The 16,491-nt window shown below is 42.5% G+C and overlaps 1 protein-coding gene across 1 annotated transcript; it reads left to right on the top strand.

The window, feature by feature from the left end:
* Positions 1-14,106: 14,106 nt before the first annotated feature.
* Positions 14,107-15,417, top strand: olig4 (oligodendrocyte transcription factor 4). The gene has a single exon (XM_044375674.1). It carries the CDS (start codon positions 14,420-14,422, stop codon positions 15,188-15,190), a length of 771 nt encoding a protein of 256 aa, XP_044231609.1. The 5' UTR covers positions 14,107-14,419; the 3' UTR covers positions 15,191-15,417.
* Positions 15,418-16,491: the final 1,074 nt, after the last annotated feature.

Here is a 16,491-nt window from a genome sequence, read left to right as displayed (position 1 = left end):
CACAACGTTGCCAAGCAAAGGAATTCCTGCAGTTTGACCATTTCTCTCTCACATGCGTATCGTTACCTTCATGGCATGTCTATCAAGTACATTTACACAACGTTACAGCAGCAACACACATATACCAGCAAGGATCACAGAGCAGAACGGGCCTCTGTGTAACAACAAAGCTAGCTGAGCTAATACTGCAGTTTCACCAAAAGCAACATGAAAAAACAGTTACCACCATCCAACCTACTACTGTCATTATTTAGTTGGCTTCAAATGAGGCTTAACGTCCATATGGTTTCTCTTGACTGTCCCTCAATATTACAACATTAGTCCAACATCACTCCAGTCTGTGGTACAATAGACGCTACAATAGACGCTAGCAACATTCTAATGCCAAGTTCAACAGGCTAACCTAAATAAACAGTAAAACATTTTAAAACATGGCAAAACTTACAGCTTCCACGTCTGAATTCGGGTCACAGACAGCCAGTATCAATCCATCTTTGAGTGAATCCTGCTTTATACTGGCCCTCGTTCAGAAAGCAGTCCGAAGTAAAATGGTTCACGAACACATCCAACAGTTTTCCAGTTGCTGTAGCGACATTTCCATCAAAAACAAAGAATCCATTGAGTCTTAACTTCCTCAGATGACTGAAGAACATAAAGACTGTTGTGTTGGTTCTTGCAACCAACAACAGAACAATTTGCGTGCTTTGCTCTTGCCTTCAACGTCTCTGTGTTACCAAAGCTAGCATTAGTGAGGAAACAACAATGGTGGACAGCGAGGTGGATTAGGTTTTCAGTGGGTGTGGACCATCAGCCTGCTGACGGGCTGGAAGAGGTCCTATGTTCAACAGATCCTTTTATGATGTCATAAAGGGAGCCAAATTAAAACAGTGTTTTTGCACACATGTTTACTGAAAGATGGAGCAAAAAGAGAAAGGATGGTCTTTGCTCATAATTTGCGGGTCTTTAGACACACCGGGGACACATATTTATGTTAAAAACACATGAAAAAGTGCATTTTGCATAAGATGTGACCTTTAAGGCCAGGTGATTTTTTTTCCTGTCAGGTGATATTTGAATGGAAGGAAAATTAAAGGTGGGGGAATTAGCTGAAGTTGAGTAAATGATCTTCATGTCCTTTTTGAAGGACTTTTTGAGATGGATTGATTGAGATGGAAACATTTTTTTCTCGTTTGCTGTTTTCACATGTCTTTTCTGTCTCCTGCATAAATAAAAGTGACTGAAAGTTACAATTACATAACAGTCATACTGTGAGGAGGGACAAACAACCCCGAGGGAAGTCAGGTTGTTTACGCATAACTTTCTGGTGACATTCTTTAATCAGAAATGCAGGAGATTAGCACCTGAAAGGCCTGCTGCGTGCTTGTTAGTGCAAAAACAGAAGTTCCGTCTTTCCAGGTTTATCAGTATTTCTCTAACATATGCATAAAGGAGGCATTCTAGCAGGTTGTATGCCAGTGAAGTCCACAGCTCCTCCCTGCTAGCAGCATGGTTTATAGTGCTGCTGATTTGTAATTTCCTTGTGCTCACAGGTCTCCTGGGGGAGGAGGTTTTTCTGCTTGCCCTCGCTCTCTGCATTAACTCTCATAAATGATAGAGGAGGCACGTGTCGGCCTTGGTTTGGGCCATTTCTTGAAACACACTGATGCTATCAAATATGAAATGCACACATCTCCTGTGTAGATATGAGAGGAAGTGGGTAACATATAGATAGAGATGACGTCATTCTCAAATGAGTGAATTCTCATAGAGAGAAAGAGTATCTTACATCTTATAAATGGCCAAGTGATATCTTAGTTGTATTAAAGCATAAAAAACATTTTCAACTACTTTATATGAAAGCAATCTTTCTCACAGAGAGACAATCCAAGAGACCTGTGTTTCAATCTTAATAATATTAAACCTTCTGGAATAATTTAGTGTCAGAAAAATATTTAAATTGCTGCTTTCTTTCATTACTCCTGTATCTCCTCTTTAGAGCCAGACCCAGCCAGGATTTTGAGTTCAGGCCCTCTGGGATGACGTCAAATCCCAGCAGGAGGTGAAGGTGGTGGGGCGGCCTCTTCAAAGGCAGGCTTGTCAGACATCCTCAGCCACAGCGCTCTTATGTAACTGTGTGCCTGCCTCTCAACTTGACAACCAAATGTGCCTCATCAGCTGTCTTCGCTGCATTATTCATGGAAAGAGTGGAAATGAGTGACTCGAATACACTTCATCTATCTTAAATGAGTGTCTTAGCCTTTGGTAGAGCACGCAGAGGTCTGAGCTGGGAGCTGTGTGTGGTCAAATCGAGAGATTGGAAAGTGCACACAGTTTACTGCAACTGATAATAAATGGAATAAGAGAAGTTTAAATGAATGTCTGATATTATTATGCAATAGAAAATGTGTGCACCATGACGCATCTTTATTGAATAAGCTTGTCAACAACATAATCCTGAGAGTAAAATATATGTCAAATAAATCATATTTTCAGCTTCAGCCTCTCCCAATCCTTGATGTTAATGTTCCACAGTTGGTTAAAGAACATTTAAGACTTACAGTACAGGACTTAAGGGCTGGTGTGTCCTTGTCTGTGGCTTGTACTGGCAAGCAAATGGTGACATGTCTTAGTACAGCCACTAGAGGGCGTATTAATTCCTAAAAACTGACTCTTGCAAAGCCCTCTGTGGAGTTAATGATTATGATAGCCTCTAAAATGCACGTATCAAACAGACGCAAGTCATCATACAATGCAAAGAAATTTCTTTTTGTTGACTGGAAGTCTAAAATTGATTAAAAGTTAATGAATTTTCCTTGTTTTTTAACATTTTTTTCATCAAAGTTATTTTTTTGGAAGGTAGATAATCTGTAAATCCTTTTAAGACAGACCACAGGCTGAAACCCAGCAGAACACACAGTGAGATTTACCTGTAGCAAGTGTCTTCACTTCCTAGAAGACTTTCAGTACCAGGTGTTGCCACAGCATGTGCAATAGAGTACTAACTTTTGCACAGATGCCAGCATTGATCTGAGGGGTTTTGATCTATTTTAAGTTTTGAGGGGATGATATTGACTATGTGGAATTTTTTGACTGAACCATACCAAAGTAGATAATATCCCTCTCTTACTTGACACAGTATGTGCGCTGCAGATGTAGTGTAGGAGATCAACAGCATACACAGTATGAAACAGTTCCTGCATCACAAGTGAGGATCCTTATTTCCAGTAGCTGAATTCAATCTGAAAGTATGAATTATATATTTTTTATAAAGGGGACTTATGAGCACCCAAAGACAACACTGTCCTGGAGGGTTTATGCTTCTATGATGATATGATTTCCCTTTTTTTAAGAATCTGTAGGAGAAGAGGAATCTGTGGTTTGTAGGAGAGGCACTGGATAATATTGCATTAGGCAGTTATTTACTCTATCCAGGCTCTTCCAGCTTTACATCTAGACTGTTTCCAACAGAGAGTTCCTCTTGGCTGTTTTTATTTTATGTCATCAAGACTGTGGAAAGAAATTAAAAATATTACTTGGGGAAGGATATTAAGCTTCAGTATTTCAGCTGTTCGCTGTAGAGTCTCACATCAGCATGTTAGATGATCAACTAGCAAGCTCTTTAGGCAAGGTAATGTTCATGCATCATGTAACCAGTCGCTGAGAAAGTGATCTAATGTCTGTTTGTTTTGATCCTAACCCTCTCTCCCCATGCTCCCTGTATGTGACCTTTCCCCCGGCCCCTCCCAAAGCCACGTACATTTTCTTTGGGGACAAAGGCAAAGTCCCCGAATCCCGCTGACTCTGTGGCAGCGGTCCAGTCCCAGGGCCGCGCCACACTGAGCCTCCTCAGGGGCCCACGTCCTGAAGGCTGCAGCATCAAAGAGTTCCCGGGTCAGGGGGCCGAGTAGAACCTGGTTTAACCCTCCCGTGCCCTTTGCATCACAATGTCCGGGTACGTTCCCACTCTTTAACCCTCACTTTCCCCATGATATGCGTATATCAATGATGGTCCCCCTCCCTAACAACCTAATGTGTCCCTCCCACTGCTGCCTGACATACAGATCACACTCTCAGCCGCATGACTCTCATTAACTGACCTTGATAAAGGGGTTGAGAATTATGGGATTAAGAAGCCAGAAATGAGAATTTACGACAGTTTGATTTTGGAGTTAATAATAAATCTTATTATTACTGTCCTTAAGATATAAATATACTTGGATTATCACTAGATAATAGTGATGTCAGAAATCAACCCACGTTTCTGTGAGGCACAATAGATAATCACACAGTGAAATAATCCATCCTAATCTTCCTGTAGCAACCAGCTGATTCAAATGTTCTCTTTTTCATTATTCTGAAAAATTTGATGTTGCACATAAACTGTATTTTTAAATATGTAAATCTTTCAATGAGAAATGCACTGAATACTGATTATGGTTCTTAAATTGCACCTTTTAAGGTCATTTATTTCCATATTACACAAATGTACAATGCAGATCCATCTAGTAAAATGACATAAGGAGATTATGACCTATAATTAAGTTATTTTCTTACGCATCACTCATGCTAGATGACATTTTAGATTGGAGGAAAGAGATGGCCCAAACTTTCTGAGGGGAGCTTATGGTCCCACCAACCATACTCTATCCATAAAGATGTCAAAGGCATCACAAATCCCTTTATCTCACTGCCATTTCCACTGAGACTGTGATTATCCATGCCGCGCGAGACACATTATGCAACAGAGTATTAGACTTGCCATTCAAAGTTAATGGGATTATATTTCAGTCTGTGCTGCTCTGACATGTCTATAAACAGGGTTTTGCTGAGGGAAAAAAAAAACTTTATTTGCAATCTAGATTTTGCAAGACACAATGGCACTACATTCAGGAAGTGTGGTTAATCTTTTAAGACACATTTTCAATTGTTCAGTCTAGCCCACGGTTATTCAAATAGCTCTGCAGAGGTTCAGTATAGTGGGAAAGGCATGTGTCTTGCATCATAAATAAACTGAAATACAATAGTTTTCACTGAAACTCTTCACACAAGCCAGAAAGTGAAACACTGAAGTCATCCCTTCTGGCTAGTTTAACATAACAAAATTCAATGTATTATCATGAGTTTACTTTTCAGGGGCTGAGCAGAAGGCAATTGTTTCAGAGGGATGATAGACTTGGTTAAGTCGAATGGGAGGAGGAGAGACGGAGGGCAAAGGGCACAATCTTACATGAGTTTCCTCTTTCTCTGATGCCCAATAAAGTTGTGAAAGGACTGAAAGTGAATGGCAGGGATGGGGTCACTGAAAGACACAATAGTAACTGAGGAGAGAGGAAATCTAATCAGCTTGGAGATGCTAATTTTATGGAGCACCAATTAAGGAGATTTTTTTATGACACTTTTTTGAGAAAACAAAACAGCATAGCTGTCCCCTCTTGGTTGGGGGCCCCTGGTCGAGTGGCCCTCTGTACTAGTGAAATGCCCCCCTCTGCCTCAGCCTGAGCAGCATTGAGCCCAGGTCCTAATGGGATGGCACCTCCTTTCTGCCTGCCCTCGCCCACATTGGGGAAATGAGGCAGTGTCTGTTTGTTGTTCTGGAAGGCTGTGTGTCCCGTTTATCACTGTCAGAGCACAGAAACACACAGAAAGAGGTGGACTGAGGGGGGGGGCTGTGCTGTCCAATCTGTCCTGCTTTGGGCTTTACGACCATGGGCCCCACGTGGCGAGTACCCCACCCTGGACCCATACATCTCCATCTCTGCCTTTCGGGCACCGACGGCCTTTGTATCGGCTCACTCCGGCTGCCAAGATATGTGTCTGCGCTGCTAACGGGGGCCCGGGTAGAGCTCCTAACTAGACAATGACAAGAGATCCAAGACGGCCAATGTTTAACCAGTGAGCGGCCCACTCACACCCCTGCCTGGCCCCATAGCCCCCTGTGCCTTTGTGGGCTCAGGGTTAATCTTTTAAAGGCCGGAGCTGGGGCGCACCCCCTCCTGCCCACTGTCCCCCAAATATACTACCACACAGTCACTAGAGCTGTACTTTTATGGGACCTTTTGTTTAAGTGCTGCGTACTCTGCCTTTAAGTCTACAGCGCTTCATTACTCTCTGATCCTTAAATCTTTTTTAGGAATTAACACTATGAATAATAGATCACTTGGAAGACAAAGCAGTGTGAAAACTTTAGAGGATGCTTTGTACTCTTCAGTGCTAGTGTTTGGTAAACGTAAATAAAATCATTAATTAATGGTGGAAAGATGTGCTGTATAATAGATTATGAAACTTAACACGGTTTTGGTTGTAAAAGGACAGGATGTTTGCTCACAACCCACAACAGGTGCAACAGGTGGATAGTCAGCTGACACCCTGCAGTGGCCTTTTCATATTCTTTTACATTTATGTCTATTTTCCATTTCTTCTCCTTTCCAGCTCTGCCCTAGTTTACATCTTCATGCACATGGGAGAAATGAGGCCCTTGGTCTTCTCGTTCTTTGCTGCTTTTCTGTATTGAGTATTTATGGGGGCTCGTAAACATGTATTGATATTTAATGCTGCACTCAGCAGGGCAGGGTATGCTGGGCAGAACTTAGAGGCCCGTGCATCTCCGAGACAGGAAAAGTGAGACAAAGAATGATATCAATAACAAAGGTGCTATAAACCCACACTCAGCCCTCATGCCACTGAGAGAGGCCACACAGCTATATGACAGTGGCCTGGTGTGGCATCTGAGAAACAGGCTGGTTGCTGTTTGCTTTGAGGAGAGACAAGCTGAAGAAATCTTACTCAGACAGCATTTTTTTCTTTCACAGTACATATGAAGAAAAATCTTCACTCGCTATCTTTTGTATATAGATTTGACATTTTTTTTGTCCATGTGCTATAATGATGAGGGCTGATCACTGCTGGCATTTTACTTTCAGGGTTTTATGATTGAGATCATCTGTTGGATCTTGTCAGTAGTCAGATTGTTAAACCTACTCATTTAGCTGATGAACTGAAGTAAAAATACTCATTTGTTTAGTGGTTATTAAGATTATAATCTGATAAACTAATCACAGTTCCAGTCCTTAGTTCTGATTGGTTGAGCCATCTATGAGACTAATATAGAATACAAATAAATTCACACATGTGCATAACATTTCATATTAATGTGCATCATCACAGTTTTCTTACCAACCTCATAAAAATGAAATTAAGTAGTAAGGGATGTTGGCAATAATGCAATTCAACTCAAAATACTTTATTCGTCCCTCAAGGGGTGATTTGAGGCATCCAAGTATGCAAACAGAAGTACACAAAGACAATTCATTTACACACATTTTAAAAAGATGTAAAAATACAAATATGATCATGTTAGAAAGAGATGAAAAACATAAGGATTGATGGCATGTATTACTAAACTGTGAAACTCTAAAGCTGTTCTGAAAGGAATTGTAAACTGTTCTGCAGAGCATCAGAAATCAAATAACTTACAACAAATATCACAACCAAACAACAATGTATTTATGTTTTTACACAGACATTTTAAAAAAGAGAGATCAATTTGGCCTTTTGTATCAACACTGGCAGGCTGTCAGTCCTCAGTTGTTTTATGAATACTGTAAAACATTTATTGGTTATCATGAGTTCTAAATTGAATGCATTAAGCACATTGTTAATTAAGGGCTACATTAGTGGAAAGGTAATGAATAAGGTGAATAAAGAATAATTAATTCATGTTGTTAATTGAATCATCAGTTGTTATAATTAAGCATTTATTGTATATCTTCTTTGTGGTGTCAGTCTTGTTTTAAGCTTCTCGTGACTGTGCTTCACCTGGTTTCTCATTGAACAGTGACTGATGGGCTGATTTAAAATAGCTGTTCAACAAAACCCCTCATGTCATATGTATTAAAGAGAAGGCTGAAGCCTGACAATGCAATCACATGACGTGAGTAACGATGAAGATATCCCAACCAGAATTTGAAAACGTCTCTATTCAATGACAGCAGCGGGACACAGATCTTCTATGATGGCAGCAGGTCAAGAGTGCTTTCCCTCTTCGTCCCTCCACTAGTTACACAACAGGAGGTCTATAAACCACAGGGTCATGGCCTGTTTTTCTGTCAGCAAAGCAAAGAAGAACAACACAGCCACTATGCGTGTGAGAGTTACTCTGTGTGTTTTTCCTTCATCTGTCACTCCTACAGAGACACAGTTACAGATCAGACCCTGCAGTAGAAGCGGTCCGTGTTTCAGCCATGTTGGACACTGGATGATAATGTGCCACAGGAACAGTTCTCCTCATCAGTATTCAGATCCAGCCATATGTGAATTAAGGTTTAATGTGCACCCGTAATTGCCCACCTGAGCCCCTTGTCGGTGACTCATGAAGTGAATGTGTGTGTGTGTGTGTGTGTGTGTGTGTGTGTGTGTGTGTGTGTGTGTGTGTGTGTGTGTGTGTGTGTGGGTGTCATGGGGGGGCAGGGGGTTGAAGACAGCAAAAGAGCAAGACAGATAAAGAGAAATTATGAGATGGAAGTGACAGACTGAAGGAATACAGCAGAATTTTAAGTTCAAATTCTGTTTTTACACTTAAAACATCAGTTACAAGAAGACACAAAACACATAAATAAATATTAAAGTAAAAATATTACAAAATATTACAGGAAAACAGCTCCATTCAGTTTTTTTAAAGTCCAGATAAGGCGTGTGCCTATTGACCTAAATTGCAGTTATTCATTTCACTACATCAAGCTAAAAGCCAAAGAAGTCAATTGTGTGTCACTAACTAGTCTGACGCCTTCAAAAGACCAATACTTAAAAAACAGACACGCTTGATTCAATGGGTCTGCAGAGGCCATATAGAAACCAAACATGTGGGTGCACACACACTCACACTGACCATTGATCAGCTCGTCAATCACGGGCCAATGAGGATAGCCAGTGGCCACCAACACTCAGGTTATTGTGCACTGTGACCCCGGGGTCAGCGGTAAGTAGCTGAGGACTGAGCCCCACACAAAAGGACAGCATCATGTACTTTCCACATACAGTTGCGTTGCCGCCGGCACCCTTATGAATAGACACATGGCAGGCCTATCCACAGATGGGACGGGGACAAGGAAGAGGGGGGAGTATGTGTGTGTGTGTGTGTGTGCATGTGTTGCCGTGGTGAGGGAGCACAAGCGGAGGTAACAGACTGAAACAATGGTACTGATGAAAGGCAGTAGTCGTGCCTGGGCTTCGGGGAGGGAGATTATTGGGCGAGCAGGTCCTCTGTTTTATCAGACTGGATAACGTGGAGACAAGGGGGATGGAGGAGACAGAGGGGGGCACAGAGCGGCAGAAGTCTGCAGATCGGGGACACAAAGCCAGCCTCATGCACCAGTGAGTGGCCAACTGTTCAAAAGTGTGACCAGCACAATGCCGAACAGATACACTTTGTGTGTGTGTGTGTTGTGTGTAAGTGTGTGCATCTGTATAGGCTTGTGGGCATGTGTATGTGATCCCCTTGATTGATTAAGATTAGGAAGTAACAATTTTGAAGCAATTTTTTCTCATCAGAAACAACTATTTGTATCTCTTGTGCATCTTATGCACATGCAGTTGTCCTTTTTTGTAATTAACTCTGTTTAATTGTATTGGTAAGACTGAATCAGTGATCTTCAAAATCTTTAAGGGTCAGTCCACCTAAAATACAAAAAATTACAAATATGCTTATTTACCTGCAGCTGGTCTATGTAGCAATGCAAATAACTTTGGTTGTATTTTTCCAGGTTTTGAGATATTTGTCTCTGCCTCCACCCCAGTACAGTGGAGGTGAATGGAATTTGGTTTGTGATTCTCACTGCCATAAAAAATATATTAAAGTTCAGCAGCAATGTATGTTTCTAGAAAAAGTGTTCCCACTACTCTGGATAATTCACAGACCTATCTTTATACAGTTAGTCCCTCTGAAATCTGCTCTTAGATTTAACACAGGACACTATTTTTGGAAGAAAAAAAAATGCTGTGAGCACCATAAATTCAGTTTCATGTACCCTCATTTCATTGTGGTGGAAGCAGAAATCTCAGAGACAGATATCTCAAAACTTACAAATAGAACTTTTGCATAATTTGGGCAAACTGATCCTTTGAAGATGCAGATACTTGGACAGTGAAGGTAGCAGCTTTTGAAGTCGTCATACTTAAAGTATAGACTATTTCTGTTTTTGAATCAGGTGCTCAAGTAGTTGACACTCATGCATTTTTTAGCCAACAGCCCCCCCCCCCCCCCCCAAACTATGCACTCATGTCTTACTTTATGCACCTGCAAACTCTGGCACTGTGTCAGGTGGAATTTCAGCTTTGTAGCACATTCATGGAGGCTTCTCCTTGATCTATTGTGGCTTGGATTATACCTCATTTATTTGTCACTTTTGGACAAAAGCATCTGCCAAATGAATAAAAATAAATGCAATTCTTTGTATTATAAATAAAACTACGAGTATGTGCCTGTATGATGCATCTTGGAGCCTTCAGAAGTGAATCTTTCTCACTTTGTGGTGACAGTCTCAGGGAGGCAGCCATAATTTGGGTCCCAGCAACCTGAAGGCCAACATCTGGACCTGGGCCCTACACCTCCTGATGACTGTCTGCTGGGCAACTGGTTCTGCTCTTTCCCCTTTCACTCTCTCCCCCTCTGGCCTGTCTTTCCTCCCTCGGTGTCCCCCCGAGGTAATTGTGGGGTAATTTATGAAGTTCTAGCAGCATGGAGCAGGCCAGTGTATGGGACAGCCTGCTGACCTAGCCCCATTCAGCTCCAGAGGAGAGGGCCTGGATTCCTTTTATCCTACCCATAATCAGCATCTCTCTGTGGGCCTGGGTCTCCCTCCTGATTCCCCTCGCCCTGCAGCCCTCCACAGCATGCAATCCTCCATAGCTGCTTAAAGATGAAGGGGAAAGTTATTGGACTCTTTAGTGACTCATAAACATCCTAGGGGATTTTCATAGCGCCTTTGTGTCTTTTTGTTGTGGCCAAGATAATGCAATTGTTTCAGGCAGTGTAAATGAATAAATCACCAAGCAGTTTGTCCCAGCGGTGAGAGATAACAAAGGGCAGCACTCCCCGTTCTCAGAAACACTTGTCAGCCCCGTTCAGACACTATGTGAAACAATTTTATATCTCTCTTCCCAGACGTTGGTACTCGAGGGAGATCTCGTGTAGATCTGTAGATGAAGCAAACCGAACCATGTTCACAGATCTGCTCCCCATGATCACTTTTCCTGCTATGATCTCGATCTCAGAGCCCTGATATCCAAGCGACATTGAGAATAATGGTGGTAAACAAAGGCTGCTGAGCATCCTCTATGGGCTCTGCTCTCGACTACATGCCCAGATTAAAGCCCAGTGTGTGTGTGTGTGTGTGTGTGTGTGTACAGAAGATCTAGCCACTGATCCTGTTAAACAATGACCAACAGAGAGTGAAGGAGGCCTTACGGTACACAGCACAGGTTTGCTCTTCAGCTTAGCGCTTTATTGAGCCATGATAGGCCCTAATCTAGCCTGATCCTCTGTCGCTACAAGCATATGCCTGTGATAATGCCCTCATTTTCTGGTCACCTGAGCACTTTCATTGGAGTGCACCCCGTGAGGCTGCAGAAAGGGGGTCTCTAAACCCTAAAGAAGGTCTGTTGCAGAGCTCTTGAATTGGATGAAAGGTCCTGAAAGGTGGCATCCAGAGAAGAAAGTCAAACACTCCAATGCAGGGTTAAAAATTGAAGGATTATGTGGAAACATGGAGGGTGGCTACGCTTTCATTTGTAAAATGCAAAGCTCAGAGATCCTTGTGTCTCTCTGTGTGGCCCGTTGCCTCTGTAAACACATGAATAAGAATAAGAATGAGCAGGAGAATGGGATTTATCTGGCTCATGCATATATCAATAGAGTAAGAGAAGGACTGATTACACCTCTTTTCTTCAGCTAGAGCCCCTGACAATGATCTATATATGTGTTCGTAGTGATTGTACTTTTACTAATATACAACTACAGCTCATGGCTGTTTTCTTATTGATGTGCTGTATTTCCATTCATTTTATGAGTGACAATCTCACTAATCTAACTTCATGTACAGTTAATGAGTAGCCTTGGCATATTTTTCAAGTTATAGATAATTTATTAAGACCATTAAAGAAACGTTATTGATCGTTTTCTTCTCTTTGGACTGTGTAAAGCACAATGAAAGCTGTGGCATGGAACCAGCCATCAAAAGGGCTGAAAGACTGAAAAAAGAATGAAATCCGGACCATTGTGTCCAACATGGTTAATTAGGACCTGACCCAATTAGCAGAGGAGAGTCCAGCAGCCATGTTGGCTCTGAGCCTAACGACGGGAAAATCCATATGCTCCAAATAAATGGCCCATGTTGGCTCTCAAAGTTCCCCAATTATAATATCACTGAATGTTGGCTGAGCCAAAGCACCCTGCGGGGCCCCCTGATGGAGCTGTGGTGGGGGGTCCTGAGGGCCCTGCTTGATTCCCACTCCTAACTTTCTATGTGTCCGTGTTTGAGAAGCACACACAGTATAAATCAAACACTACATCACTGTCCGTGCAAGTCTATCAAACCACCAAAAAATACAAACACAAACATATAAATTGCAAGTCAGTGGTTTCTAGAACAATCGTGAAGCTGCACAAAGACGCCTACGGCAGGAGGAGAGCCTCTGCTGGTGTTGGGTAAATATAAACCAGGGTGTCCTACTGTGTACCAAGAGGAGGAAAGCAAATAGTTTCTCAGATGAGCTGACAGATCAGGAAAAACAACACTTTCAAGCCATGAAGCCTCTGAAATGTTTCTTCCATTTGAACTGAATAAAATCTTGTATAATCACAGTGCATTTATTGCGCTCCAGGCAAGAATCAGGAATCAATGCTGCATCCAAGGTTCACAAAACTAATGTTTTTGCAAATCTCTTTTGCTACCCCAGATGGTGTAACACATGAGAATTATCATATGTTTAAACTACTGGCCCTCTAGCACTGCCTCATTGGAGGCTTTGCTTGGCAAGAGGAGACAGGAAATTCCTGAGCTGAACAGTGAAATCCAGCCTCAAAGAGAGACATGTTGAGAAGAGAGTGAACTCGGCTTGATCCGGCCACAAGATTAGATCAACAGATACATGCTTGACATCAAACTTGTTGGAATTTCATGGAAACTTCTCTATCTGAGATGAGGAAGAAACAATACTGTACAGTCATTTTTGCCTTGTGTTCCTGACAACTCCATGTCATATTAAGAAAATGAAAATGTGGGGAAAACTAAAAGTCAAGCAGATATGCAAAAACTGACATTCTGTGGATCTGAGAAAGTGCTAGTAGCTTTATGGTTGAATTAGGGGAAGACAATGCCATGCCCACTCTTTAGTATCTTTTTAACTACCTCCTCCCCACTGAAGGACCCCCTTCCAGTGATAGTGATGTGATTTCACAGACTGTTTGGGGAGCCAAGTCAAATTTATCTGACCCCTTTTGTCCTGAGCTCCTGGTGAATTGTACCTAGTCTGCCATTAACGCTGCTCTTTACATGTTTAAGCACCTCATATGGTGCTTCATACCTTTCTAAGTGTCTCATGGATACCATATGTAAATAAGGCCTTCAAGGCATCATATATCTGGTGTTATGGACCGGGGCAATAAGTCTGTTTCACTAAAGGGCCAAACTCTCGCTTTTACTTCACTTTCAGTGTTGATATATGGTGAATAAGGCGCTATATTAGTATGACTTCAAAGATAAAACATGTGAAATCTCCAAAATTTCCATATCAGATTGAGTACATTAACCTTGTCTTCCTTAATCTAATCTATTTGCTGAATTTTAACTTTTAACCCAATTTTATCATCATACAACAAAACATACACCACTTTGTCTGTCTTTAATGAAGGTTTTAACAGTCCTAGTTAACTTCTGGGTGTGCAGCTTAACACAACATGTGAACAAACCCCTGTTTTGGTTAATGTGTAGGGGGTTCATCAGGGGTGGGGGAGTTAAATGTGGGTGTGGGAAGGTGAGGTGGGGGCTGCAGGAAGGCTGTGTGAGGGGGGGGGGGGGGGGGTGAAAGTGTGTCCCTTCTGCAATTGGCTGTGGCTCTAAGTGTCTCATTATGCGACTTATTGTTCCTTTGTTGTGTTGGCGGTATAAATACACCCCAGTGGGCCCAGAGGGTGACAGTTTAGACAGACTCACTCCTGTGGACAGACTGATCATCAGATTGAACAACACAAACTCTGAGAAGTGAGAGACTGTGGTGACTCTACAGGGAACTGAAGCAGCTTAAGAAACATAGAATTAGGAAGCATCTGTAGAATTCAAGCTCTTAGCTGAAGTTCTCAGCATTTAGAGTCATATTTTTGGACAGTTTTTTGACTTTTCCCGCACTTTCCTCTGCTTCAACCAAGATGGATTCTGATGCTGGCTCCACCTGCAGCCGCTCGTCATCCCCAGACCTGGTGGTGGATGACTCTCCTGTGAGCTTCTTCTCCAACAAGATGTTCCAGACATACTGCCAAGAAAACAGGGCAGGCAGCGAGGCCGGCAAGGGCAGGACAGAGCACTGCAGTGGGGGCGGTAAGAACAAGAACAGGTCTGATCTCAGCAAGGAGGAGGTGCAAGACCTGAGACTGAAAGTCAACAGCCGGGAGAGGAAAAGGATGCATGACCTGAACCAGGCTATGGATGGCCTGCGAGAAGTCATGCCCTATGCTCATGGGCCCTCAGTCCGCAAGCTGTCAAAGATCTCCACCTTGCTGCTAGCCCGCAACTACATTCTCATGCTATCCAGCTCTTTGGAGGAGATGAAGAAGTTGGTGGGGGATGTATATGGAGGCAGTGCTGCTGTCCAGAGCCGCACTGCAGCCCACCCCACGATTACCCCTGCAGCACCAACTGCCCACCTCCCGCTGCATCCTCTGACCCAGTCCCTGCACTCTCTGGTGGGCGGCACGCCATCCACGCTGCATCACACACCTTCTACAGCGACCCCTGCCCCGCACTCACCGCCATCAGCTAGCTACCTGGGTTTCCATGCTCCGGTCCAGGGCCTTCTGAAGGACCCCCTCCACCTAACCAGCTCTTACAGGCACTTCCCTGGCATGCCTTGTCCCTGCTCACTCTGCCAGCCTCTGCCCACCACTACCTCCACACTGCACAGCCTGTCTATGAACAAGTGAGCCGGACTCTCTTAAAAAATGACCTCTGCTGTTCGGATGAATGCAACGAACCAAGCAGCTCAAAGAAAATTGTTGAACAAACTGCTAAAATGATGGCTGGTGCCTGAACTTGTATATACTGTACATATCTTCTGCCATGCAAACTGCTGCTATTTTTTATCAATTGTGTCTTCTGCATTGTTTATACAGAAATATTCTAAATGCACGATGGATTTTATCAGAGTAGCAAAGACTGTAATTTATCTGATATCTGTGGTGACGAAACATTGTCAAAAATGGATCTGGTGTGTCCTAATGTGCAGGATTTCTATTTTCCTAAATTAAAATTTTGTTATAATAATAATTCTTGTTTGCTCTCTTCTTTTCATAAATGTGACCCTTCAATTATTATTATATGTCGTTATTTTCCTAAATGGTTGTGATTTGTAGTCAACAAGTCATATCTCTGGAAAACAAACCATGTCTGTTGGGTACTATTTGTTTTTACAAAGCAGCTACTTTTCTGGAAGGGTTGGAAGTATAAACTTATAAATGCACAGCAGCTATATCAGAATCATACAGCAACAACTTCTATGACTAAACAGAAGGGTATTATGGTGCTATAGGAAGGACAGGGGAGTACTGCAAAAATGAATATTTAGGAAAGGGCGTCATTGACTGCTAACCAGCTTTGGAGAGACCAACCTCTAAAGAGCTAAAGAGGGACAGAAGGGCCAGACAATACGCCAGCACAGAAGCTGAATGTGGTGTTCTTGAGCCAGGGGACCATCCATCTTCACCTCAACAGGGTGCATGAGATGAAAGGACGACACAGGCGCCAGGAAGGCGCGTCACTTTTGTCTGACGCAGGCGAGGGACATAGCTATGTCCTTAGCTCTAGGCCAACGATTTGTCACTGTCTCATAAGAACATGGATATAGGCACACAAAGGGCAAATTTAAAGTAGGGGTCGGTCTAAAAAAAAGTCGCTTTAAAATTGTACTGGATACTCCTAATAAATATTCCCACACATTAAAAACTGAAGTGTAAACTGATAAAAATGATTAATCAACTGAACTGCAAACGTAACTATTATACACACTGATTGCCATGAACATGATTTAGTCAAACAACACAACAATGGCTGGCCTTCACTTAGCAACAAATCAAGCGTGTAAAATACATGCTTATCCTCCCACGGCTGACAGATGAGTTGGAGATCAGGGGAAAAATGAAGAGATGTAACTCATTCTCACCCACCTCCCTCCTCCTCCTCCTCTGAGAGCCCTGAAAAGGTCTGAACAATAGCCATGCGTGGGACA

This window comes from Thunnus albacares, chromosome 15 (genome assembly GCF_914725855.1).
Source record: "Thunnus albacares chromosome 15, fThuAlb1.1, whole genome shotgun sequence".
In the NCBI taxonomy this organism is placed as follows: domain Eukaryota; kingdom Metazoa; phylum Chordata; class Actinopteri; order Scombriformes; family Scombridae; genus Thunnus; species Thunnus albacares.
Note: the sequence above shows the minus strand (reverse complement) of the source record. Positions and strands in the feature narration are given on the sequence as shown.

Bases quoted from the DNA above. Each gene is read 5' to 3' on its own strand.
- olig4 (XM_044375674.1), top strand. From the start codon at position 14,420: ATGGATTCTGATGCTGGCTCCACCTGCAGCCGCTCGTCATCCCCAGAC.